Raw genomic sequence first — 12300 nt, 5'->3', positions numbered from 1 at the left:
TGACTCTTCTTCATAGCTTGGGGCCTAGTTTTTTGGGTTTTCATACCACAGAGTTGTCATTCATTTCAGAAAACCAGCATTGTTGTCTTTGATTTGGAACTCAGTCAGAGTCCTTTTATAGATCTTCATCCAAAATTTCTTGCCCTAACCCCATGATGGCGAATTTATGGCACCCATGCCAGAGGTGGTACACAGAGCTCTCTCTGCTGCAGTGGGGGGTGCTGGATCCTGATGCAACCGGTACGGTTGCAACAGGGCCCGGCGTACACCACATGAACACGGGCATGCATACTTACCTCTTGCGACACCTCCATGAGCCTCCATAACACTCCAGCTGCTCGGCGGAGTCGTGTGCTCCGTGCATGTACGTGGAAGCACCAAAGAGCTCAAATACAGGTAAGGAGCTCTGGCGGGCGGGTGGGCCCTCCGGAGCACTGTACCGGAACAGTACCCGGTGCTCCGGGCACGCACTAATGCACCCGTACCGGGGCGTACCGCCTGCAACCCACCACTGCTCTGCTGGTACATGCGCCATCACCCCAGGTCAGATCTCCATGGCATTTCTTTTGTGAGCTTCTGTTTCCCTGCAAAAGATGAAACAGAAGCTCATGAAAGTTTTTCCTACCTCTTGCCACACTGCTGGTGTTGGGATGCCCCGGCTCCCGCCAGCCAGCTGGTCTTCGGGTCTCTGCTACACAAGTGTACATGACTGTGTATGCATGTGTTCATGCATCTCCATGCATGCATATGCATGTTTGCACATGCACATGTTCGCACATATGCACCTTTCAGTTTGGGTATGCGCACGTCCGTAGTTTGAGCACTCGGTGTCTAAAAGATTCACCATCACTGCCCTAACTTATTTTGGAAAATCAATATCGTCTCATCAAGCTTTCTAAAAAGAAATTCAGCTAAGAACTGCATATCCCTCCACCCTCCATACTTAGGGTTTAGCCACTGTTCAGCCTTTTCAATCCATGAAGCTTAATCAGGGAATAAAGAACAAAGAAAAGATTTTTCCTCTATATTTCAATCCAAGGTTACAACAAAAATTCAATAGAAATAAACTCCAAAATATTTTGCAGATTCAAAAAGCACAGAAATTCAGTGGTGAGTCTAAAAAACTCCACTACCATCCCAAGGGCAACCATGCTTCCATATGGAAAAGAAAAGTTAAAACTTGAGCATGCTTAAGGTAATTATATTGCTGACAGGAAGATTTATATGCCCAGTGAGTACTATCGCTTCCAGAGAGAATAGGAATCTTCAAGGCCTCTTTTCCAACCAGGTCCACAATCATCCAAAAGTAATCTTCGTCATTTCCGAGTGCTCCCATTCAAAATCAGGGAGCAGCACAAGCAAAGAATCACTTTGGCAGTGAAATCAGCAGATCATTGGTAAGAGAAAAAATAAGTCCTTATCATGCAGCACCGATCTTGAGAGGCAGTCCCTTGAAACTGGCAAGTACAATACTGCAAAAATTAAGAATCCTTAGGATACATAAACTGAATAATGAAAACAATAAGTTTATTTTGTCTTCTCTTGCCCAATCCTAAACCCAATGAAATCACCAGTTTTATTTACAAAAGAGAGTCACACAAATTCATATATTATTTTAGTGGTTGCAATATCATATCTTTGAAATGCCTGTAATACAGATAATGAAAATTCAGTTCCACTATGCAGTGGAACCAGTAAGTCAAAAATTCCCAAGTTTTTATTTTGATAAACCATAGCTCTTTGATCCCATCCATCTACCACCACCATTAATTACCCTTCTATGTTTATTTTTGGAAAGAAATTTTAAAGAAAACAAAATATACCATGTTTGTCTTATTTTTCTAGAAACAACAGCAGTCATGCAGTATCATTCACAGCCTCCGAGAGAGTCAACAGCAGGAATTAAGCCGTTTCCTAAATCCACCAAGCATTGAGACAACACAGCCAAGTGAAGATATGAATGCTAATAACCAGGATAACAATGTACAGCCTGAGGTATGGGGTCATCCCTATTGTTGTTCTCAAAAATCTCAGCTAGTGACCTAGTAATAAAGACAGTTTAGTGTATGGTTAAGGCATCAGTCTAGAAACTGGGAGGCCATGAGTTCTAGTCCCAGATGAAGCCCGTTGGATTGTTTTAGTCCAGTCACTCTCTCACACTCCCTCACTCTCACTAACTGAAACAATTCTGAAATATTGCCATGAAAACTGCAGGGACTTGTCCAGAAACTTGACAGGAGTCAACGTTGACTTGAAGCCACCACCCAAAAATGGCCTAGAAGCATTAGGAAAAATCATGAGTCTGTGCAATAGTACACAACATATGAGAAAACATTCAACTGCATCTGACCACGACATATTTGGTAGATACCCACCATGTCTAAAGCACTTTGATAAAAGAGCAGACCTTTCCATTCATTCCTGCCCCAAAAATATGTGTAAAGGACACATAATGTTTGTAGGCCGGTGGAACTTGCTTTTCTTTCTTTTTCTTTCTTTTACTTCTCCATTCTTCTATGCTTAATATAATTTTTATATTCAATTTTATGAGGCCTAAAAAAACTTAATTTCTGTGATTCGTTATGCATAAGGGAGTATTCTAATGCTCAGATATGTATAAATAACCTACATTCTAGGAATACATTTTCCTAAAATGTTTCTAGCAATAAATGTTGCAATAAACAATATTATCAATAAGTTGTAGCTAGGGATGTAAAAGAAATTTAACAGATATTAATGGGAATGAAATGGCTTGATCTACCACAACAGATTCTATTAGTATCTAAACGAGACAGCAACATTTAGAGTCCAAATATGGTTGTTTATATTTGAGTGAAATGTGTCAAAATGGATTGGGAAAATTACATACGAAAAAACATGCATAGAAAACATTCACACACACACACACACACACACACACACACACACACACACATACACACGTGAGAAATCTGCATTCAAATCTGCCAATAATAATAAATATGGCTTTTTTTAAAAAAATAACAAAAAGAAATTACATGAGGACTGAACAGAAAAATCTACACAAAATTTCAACTGCAAAATTTGTGAAATAAGGGCCAGAAATCAAAGGTCCTTTTTGGGTTGTTTTTCCCCACGTTTTAATTCCTCTTCTCTCTCATTCTATTCAGACAAGTAGTGAACAGCAGCTGCTTAGCCCCACGCTTTCTGACAGAGGTGGATATCGACAAGATTCTGGTGATACTGGTAGACCTCAGCGAAAGTTTGGGCAATGGCGTTTGCCATCTGGTAAGTGACAAGCGATATAAAGCACATTCCCAAACTGATACAGTTTCAGAATATAGATATAGTAGCTTTCCATATCAAAGAGACTACAAAATAAATATGAAATGCCTTCGGTAAATGAAGTTTGAAGTTCTGTCTGATGCAGCTCTGAAAATCATCAAAAAAACGTTTAGTTATATTTAGAAAAGTTACATGGCTACCTATCTTATGCATGATCATCCTAGGCATTTTATGGCAACATGTGTCAAATATATTCTCAAGAGGAAAGGAAATTTCTGATTCATATTCTAGCCTAACATGAGGCAATTTCAAACTTCCTATCCCTCAAAAGAAATTATGTGCTTGAAATGGATTCTGAATCACTTTGGGAACATTTTCATCTACTTGGTACACCAAATTATTCTAATATTAGTCCATTTTACGCAAAAAGTATCTCATCGTAACGTCTCCCCTCAGATCATCATTGATGAATCAACACCTTATTCCTCCAGCCATACTTTAAAATCTACCTACCCATAAGAAATGGGCCCCCAAATTCATTGTCAGGCCTATCCTGACTTGGTCTCTTACCAAAGAAAGACCCCATTTGTAGTGAAAAGTATACGTTTACTAAAAGCCAAGTGGATTACATTAAAGCAATGGTAAAAAGTTGGCAGCCAAATGTTCCCTAGTTAACATTCCCATTCCTCCCCTTGATAGCCCCCTATTGTCCAGTCACATTCAAAGGAATTGTTTTGGTTCCCTGTTCCCTGTTCCCTGACATTGTTGACATAACAATGATGGTATTGCTACAGCATGCCATCCTTACGTTGAGAGATGATGAGAGGAACTGAGTTCTTGGGAGGTCACCAAGAGCTTTAAAATTCTTGTCAAAATAGAAAAGTAAATTGCACGCAAACTGGCCTAAAATTATTGTGATTAGAGCTCCATGGAACTGGTAGATATGTTGCACAAAGAGTTTTGCTAGGGTCCATACTGAAGGGATTTTGGGACAAGCCATGAAGTAATCCTGTTTGGAGAAGAGGTCAGTAACAACCCATATTACTATGTTCCCAGAGCTATCAAGTAGTTCCACAATAAAGTTCATAGAAATCTCCTTCAAAGGAAACATAGGGTTAGTTATGGGTTGTAGTAAACCTGGTCGCTTTCTGGGGTGACCCTTCACGGATGAACACACAGGGCAACTGGCAAAATAGCTTTTCTCCAAATAAAGCAGTGTGAAATATGGTCTGAGAGAAAGTAGGTGGGCCAATTTAGCAAAATAGGACTTCACCAGGTGTAAGGTTTTGACAAATCCAAAGTGTCCAGCCATTTTGGAATCATGGAATACAGGGAACTCCCCATTTGAGCACAGCTCATACTTTCTCTGGTCTGTCTCTACCCCTTTATGGGAGATGTGATATGCCAAGTAATCTAGCAAAGTAAAGCTGCAGCTCAGGATGGCAGTTCTTACACTATAGCACTTGTCTAGAATCAATAATTTTAATTCAGTTAGGCCTTTGGTGACACCAGAAGGAAAGAAAAGAAAGGAAAGAGGAAAATCCTAGCTCTGAGTGCCTGGATAAAAATATATTGTTCAATAAATACGGCATTTTTAAAAAAACAGAATATGGGGAATGTTCTCTTGAACTGGGATTATGGCAGATTAATGTCTGCCACTCAAACTGATCAATCGTCAAATAATGATTACAATGAATAATAATTATTCCTACACAGAATAACAGAAACAAAAACATTAACAATGGCAATAGGTGAAAACAGCAATAAGTTAAGATCATGGGGCTATAAACAACTAGGCTTTATAGATTCAGAGAATTAATATAAAAGGCTCACCTTGAAGATCCACGGCTACCATGAGATGCAATCTTAGGTACCAGCTTGATTGGTTTCAACAGAGAGTTGGACAAATTCATAGAAGTATGGGGATCAATGGCTATTAGTCTTGATGGCAAGACTTCGGAAGGCCATCTGCTTGAAGTCTAATTGGCTTCCTTGTCAAGTAGGTTGGCCACTGTTGTTATAGATTTATTCATTTATTTTATTTGTTTGTCAAACATATACAAGATAAGTATGGGTAAGAACATAAACATGAACAAAGGAAGTAAATACAGATAAATGGGGATAGTAAGATAGGGACGGTAGAAACGCTGTTGTGCTTATGCACGTCCCCTTTATGGACCTCTTAAGAATGGGGTGAGGTCCACGATAGACAGTTTGAGATTGAAGCTGTGAGGGTTTGATGCTGTAACAACAGAGTCGGGTAGAGCATTCCAGGTGTTGACCACTCTTGCTGAAGTCATATTTTCTGCAGTCAAGTTTGAGGCAGTTTACCTTGAGTTTGTATTGATTGTTTGCCCATGTATTATTGTGGTTGAAGCTGAAGAAGTCATTGACAGGCAAGATGTTGTAGCAGACAATTTTGTGTACTATGCTTAGTTTGGGCCGCAGGAGATGCAGTTCCAGATTGTCCAAGCCCAAAATTTCAAGGCTGGTGGCATAGAAAATTCTATTGTGAGTAGAGGAGTAGAGTATTCTTCTCGTGAACCTGCTCAATCATGTTAATGTCCAATATACAGTGTGGGTTCCAGGCAGACAAGCTGTATTCAAGAATTGGTCTGGCAAAGGTTTTGTGTGCCCTAGTTAGCAATACAATGTTCCTGGAGAAGAAGCTTAATGTTGTTTCATGATGTTCAGGAACCATTCAAACCTACAACCACATTGAACAAATGATACTTACAGCTGGTTCATATACTTGCAGCTGTCGCAGTTCTTCACTATCACATTATCATGATTCAGACATTCATAATAACAAGGTCACACCATCCCATGGTCACATGATTGTCATTTGTGACTTTCACTGGTGGCTTTCCACAAGCAAAGTCAGTGGGCAAGCTGACATTGAGGTCAAGACATTGCAGTTAACAATGCATTAACATTGACATTGAGTGTGAGTATCACTTAACAACAGCAACCAGAAGTGCCAAAACTGCCATCACTAAGCAGCATGGTCACATGATGTCATGCTTTATGACCATGTTGCTTAACAATGGAAATTCCAATCCCAACTGCCATACAGGAGTTGCTCCTGTACTACTCTTACATTGCGTCCTGTGGATGCTCAGCTTCGTCTGGTAGTGTTTTATTTTCCTTCAAGTAAAGCAGTGTGAAATATGATGGTCTGAGAGAAAGTAAATGGCCCAATTTAGCCACATTCAGCCTTTCCTGTCCCAGTTCAACACTTTAATCCAGTGTTTCTCAACCTTAGCAACTTGAAGATGCCTGGACTTCAACTCCCAGAATTCCCCAGCCAGCGAATGCTGGCTGGGGAATTCTGGGTGTTGAAGTCCAGACATCTTCAAGTTGCCAAGGTTGAGAAACACTGCTTTAATCACTACTGGACTAAATGGGCTGGGCATGGGCTTATTAAAATTTTGTTTCCAATTGTTAATAATGCTGTTTTAATATATGAAAACTTTCAGTTATATATAAAAACAGTTTCACTGTTGTAGAAAAAATGTGAAAATACAATAAAGTTCTATAGTTTATCAGCTTACATCAAGCACCTGGAACCCTAACCCCAACCCTGGGAAGATATAGTACCTATCAGTACAGAACAACTCAGAGAGGGGGAATTATGTTCTTGGGGAACTCCTTTGTGTAGATTTATCATGAAAAATGTTTTGCCCTCAATAGAGGAGAAAGTGAGGTGACAAAAGATACACTATGGAAGCCTTACATTCATAGAATCAAAAGTTTCTAATTTCTCTCACCAAAGAAAATAATCCATGGAGTTAACATTGTGTTTCCTCCTGTTGGTATTACTGAGCAATTAAATATTTTTTTTAAAAAAAAAAACTTTTCATTAGTCTTGAAATCCAAAACCACAAATCCACTTTCCATCATACCAGAATTGCTCAGCATAATGACAATTTGTTTGCAGTGAATATTTTTCTCTTTTCATTTCCTAGCCCCAAAACCAATAAGCCATTCAGTGTCTTCAGTCAACATAAAAATTGGTGGTCGGACAACTATGAAATCCGTAGTGTGCAAAATGAATCCCATGTCAGACATGGCTTCATGTGGATCAGAAGTTAAGAAGTGGTGGACAAGGCAACTTACGGTGGAGAGTGATGAGAGTGGAGAAGACCTGCTTGAGATCTGATTAGGAAATGATTCCTATCAAAGACACACTTATGCAACACAACTGGGAAGGAATAGCAACTCTGGACATGGCTTAATAAGCAGTTCTAATTGATCGTTTATATCAAGATAAGCCTTGGAACTCACTCTCCTTGAACTTAGCAAGATTGACTACTTAATGCTTATTTTGAACATCCATGATTATTAATGAGCAACATAAATGTTCAGAAAAAATAGAGGAGCTTTGGCCTTGTTCCCATAAATCATGAGAAACGCTTCAGCCTCTCTGCCTCAGACTACTTTCCAATATTGGTACTCAGCGAACATTTGAAATGTCAGGTTTTTCTGAACGTATATTGTTGCTTCCTAAAATTTGGGAAACAGCAACACAGGACTAAATAGTAAAATACAACATGCCATGAGGTGTACCAGGTTGATATTCTATTTTAATAGTATGGGTATATTATGAGGACACAATATTTTTGTTTAGAGACACTGGGACACAATTGTTGTGGAAGTAAAAGCACCATAAAGAGAATATTGGTATAGACATGTTGCTAAATGTTTCACATCATTGAATATTTTTGTTTAGCTCAGGGTAGTTGACTTCTTTCAAGCTAAGGCATACACTGAATGGTTGGGTTGGACTGTGATCCCAAAACAGATAAACCAAGATAAAAAAACTAAGATACTTTCAATTTATTATATCTATTTTAGTTACATTATTTCCTATTAAATATGGTTAATAAGATTACTCTGTGTGTATTTTATAATTTTCTCTTTTTTCAAATTAAATATTGCAGTTTTAGTAGCAATTTGGGGAAAATTTCTGAGGGCACCATGCAATACACTGACCTCAGGTTGTGCCTCTCTTATTGAGACAAATAGTATCCTTGTCTATGTACATCACTTGATAAACAATACTCCATGCATTTGATTTGTGTTAAAGTTTACATACAGAGATAGTGTGACAATACTTTCTCTGATATTATCAGGATTTCCTTTGCCCTAAAATAATCATTTAAACAAAACAGCAACAATGTTGATTTTATTTTCCTATGTTATTCTACTCATCAATATTAGTGTTGTTTAATGATCTGGAATGAACTCAGAAAGAGGTTATTTATTTTCTGTTTTTTACAATATGTATATTTTAATATGCAAGCATAATGTGGTTGGTTTAAAAATAGGGTTTCATTGTTCATTTTTATAATGTGCTTAATTGACGTTCACTGATTTTTATCAGTGCACCGGTTTAATAAGTTCCCTGCTTTTTCATCCTCTGTTAATATCTATCATCTATTAGAAATGAAACAAAAATAACCAGTATAGATGTAACTATTTAACTACATTCTATACATACATACATATATACATACATTCTGTACATGCATACATACATGCATACATACATATATACATGTAAGTTCATACTTAATATTGGATATAAGACTCATGGCAGGCCTAGAAAGAAATCTGATTTTGTGCTTCATTATCCTTGTTAGAAATTAAAATGTTTTTGTCAGAGATTATTTCTAACTCGCTATTTAAAAGTTATTATATTATTATATATAAGTATACATTATATTCTTAGTCATTAAGTATATTATGTGAGATTAACTAAAGTATGCTCTTGTAAGTAATCGATTTTCTAGTCATGCTTGAAATGTCTTTTTTTAAAAATAATACTTTGATACCAATCACTATTAAGGTAAATATGAAATAATGCATTAAGAAAAGAAAATAGTTGACAATTCTATTTATAAAGATTCTGAATTCCAGATATTTAATGAAAAACAGCAAATGAGCATTTAGGAGCACACGGTTATGAATCTTCATTATGCATCTAAGTGTCATAGAAAAATGAGGGAGACACATGAGCATTGGGTAAAATTAAAGATTATGAAAGCTGGAGAAAAGTTTGGCTCTAACCACTGCTCTGTTTCAACTACTCAATTATTGCTTATAGAAATGAAAATCCAGCAACTTGACAGAGATTATTGTCTCAAGAGTAAGGATGAGTAGAGCATCTTCCTAATTTTAGTTTTGTATTGGCCACAGTAATGAAGAGTATGTCTTTACTACCTCTGAAGTGCTTTTACCTTCACCACAATCATTCATTCAAAACTTGAACCAGGTGGTTTTTAAATACAAAATGGAAGAGTTAAGATTTTCTTCAATTTGCCTGTGAAGGATAAAATTTGGCAGGCATCATAACTGATCAGAATATGAGATCAGTTAATGGTTCCTCCAGAAAGTGTGACCTTCTTTTGTATGTCTTTGCATTGTGCTTTAATGGTGTGCAAAATATTTTATATTTGAAGCTTTAATGTATGAAATTTCACAAAATGTCCTGTTCTGGGTGTAAAACTGCTGTTTCAAATAGGAAGCAATCTGTTCTGAGCATTTTGGAATTTTCTTTGAGCTATAATCAGAGGCATTCTCAGTATTTTGAATGTTTGTTTCCAAACCATAGATGAACATCATATGTAGTATGACCAAACGACAGCCATCTTACTATTTCTATCAAACAATTAAATGTATGGGGAGGAAGAAAAAGGATTCTGATGCCTACACATAATCAATAGTGTTTGTGGGGTTTTGTATCTGCTTTCCAACAGTGGCATCTTTGGGTGAAATCTTTGCCACTACCATCATTTCCTATGGAAAATATGTTGCACTACTATGACAAGTCCAGCTTGAAAGCACCAGAAACATCAGAGTTCACCTTAAAAAAAAAACGCTAAAAACTGTACCTTGTCCATGTTCTCCAAGAGCCTTATGGACATAAAAGTCCCAGCAAAACTAACAATCTTGTGTTAGGTTGATGCACGCTTTTGTTCTTAATGCAGGTTTGATTTTAGCCAAAAGATATGTATACACAGACTTGTATTGCATTTGATTATTTTTGGTCACATACTGTCTTTATGTAGTTGTCCACATGTACATTTTGCTGTTTAGCGTTAACATTTACATGGAAACTTCCTACAATCTGTTTACTAAACCTGTGCATTTTGTTGTTTTAACTAGATTACATCAAAAACCTTCACAAAATATCATTCCTACTATTGTCAAAGATAGTTATTTGTCTTTTCTTTTATGTCTACTTTAACTTAATATTTTTAGAAAAAAAATAAAAAACAGGAGCGATATTCAGATTTATAAAATATGTTTTCTTGAACTTTCAATACTGTGCTTAATTACAGAAACTTTCCTAGTTATTATTACAGCAAATATTCTTTTTAAACCTCTAGCAAATATCCTTTGACATATAATGTCAATAAAAGATAGTTGCTTTCAGCGGTTGGCTGCTTAGGATTTCATTCTCAGTGGTTTTGATACATTATTTGATGCAATGTCTATATTTCGTCTTATTTATTTTAAACATTTTGGATACATCTCAACCAAATAACAGTAGCAACTCAGAATAGCTTAATAGATAAAGAGTAGATTTTAGATTTCATTAAGAGAGAGGCAGTTTCAAGATCACATGAAGAAATAACACCATTTTTTACTGCACTGGAAATACTGCATCCAATTCTGGTCACCGTGATACAAAAAAGATGTTCAGATTCTAAAAAGAGTGCAGAAAAGACCCACAAAGATGATAAATGGGTCTGGAGGCAAAACCGTAGGATGAATGATTGAGGGAACTAGATATGTCTGGTCTAGCAAAGAGAAGGACCAGGGATGATACAATAGCAGTCTTCCAGTACTTGAGGAGTTATAACAAAGAAGAGGAGGTCAGACTATTCTCCAAAGCAACTACGGGCAGGACAGTTAGAAACATATGGAAGTTCATTAAAGAGAGATCCAACTTAGAACTAAGAAATTTCCTGAAAGTGTGAACAATCAGTGGAATCTAAGTTGGTGCTCCATCACTGGAGATTTTCAAGAAGAGCCATTTTTCTGGAATGATTTAGGATTTGCTGCCTGAATAAGAGGTCGGATTAGAAGAACTCCAAGGTCTCTTCCAACCCTGTTATTATATATACTATGATAATAATTGCAATTTATTTAATTTTAAAATGTGCAAAAAAAACAAAACAAAGCAGAAACTAAAACAAATCAGGTTTCTGTAACAGGAAAAGTTGTGAATGTTCATTTAGTTGAAGGCAAAAGTCTTTATAGAATTTGGTTCCTTAAGGTTTTCTACTAAAAATCCTATAGATCAGAGCTTGTGGTTTTGTTCCAAGTGATTTGACCCATGTGAGTTACAGCCCTTTCAGGAAAAGGCTACTTGTAGGAGGCTTTGCATAGATCTCCCAATTGTCTTTGGCTATATGGAAGCAGTTGATCATAGAGCCTCTTAAGTCGCCTTTCTTCCTTTCCCCACTCAGCTCCCCGGCTTCTTCCTTAGCAGCAGCCTTTTGCACAAAATTGAGAAATTGAATAGTAAACAGGCAAACAGGTTTTAACTGTTACATATCTGCGTGTTTGGATAATCTAAAAAGTAGCCAAGCAAAGTACTTTCTTAACATATTAGCTTCCCATATAGGTGCAGTATCTAAGTGCAGCCCAGTTGGTTTTGTTTCTTCATAAACAACTATGTAGAAACAACAGTTTCTCAAAACCATGTACATACAGTATGTGAGCTGAATCAAGCAGTGGAAATGTAAAAGTATAGCAATAGCACTTAGACTTATATACCGATTTACAGTGCTTTACAGCCCTCTCTAAGCGGTTTACAGAGTCAGCATTGTGCCCCCAACAATTTGGGTCCTCATTTTACCCACCTTGGAAGGACGGAAGGCTGAATCAACCTTGAGTCTGGTAGGATTTGAACTGCAGGCAGCTAACAGTCAGCAGAAATAGCCTGCAGTACTGCACTCTACCCACTATGCCACGGAGGCTTAAAAGTATGTTACAGTATTTACTATTCCAGGTTTGCAATGA

General features: G+C 37.2%; 1 protein-coding gene across 3 annotated transcripts in view; it reads left to right on the top strand.

The window, feature by feature from the left end:
* The window catches only part of NALCN (sodium leak channel, non-selective), a 214285-nt gene extending 206798 nt beyond the window's left edge, over positions 1-7487 (top strand). For all 3 annotated transcript variants that reach the window (XM_032226720.1, XM_032226719.1, XM_032226717.1), the window contains 3 exons: positions 1846-1995; positions 3150-3267; positions 7233-7487. In XM_032226720.1, coding sequence (XP_032082611.1) covers positions 1846-1995; positions 3150-3267; positions 7233-7426 — 462 coding nt within the window. In that variant the 3' untranslated portion in view covers positions 7427-7487. The remainder of the gene's footprint in view (positions 1-1845; positions 1996-3149; positions 3268-7232) is intronic.
* The last annotated feature ends 4813 nt before the right edge of the window (positions 7488-12300 follow it).

Source organism: Thamnophis elegans, chromosome 11, assembly GCF_009769535.1.
Source record: "Thamnophis elegans isolate rThaEle1 chromosome 11, rThaEle1.pri, whole genome shotgun sequence".
Lineage (NCBI taxonomy): Eukaryota > Metazoa > Chordata > Lepidosauria > Squamata > Colubridae > Thamnophis > Thamnophis elegans.
This window is presented reverse-complemented; position numbering and strand designations above follow the sequence as displayed.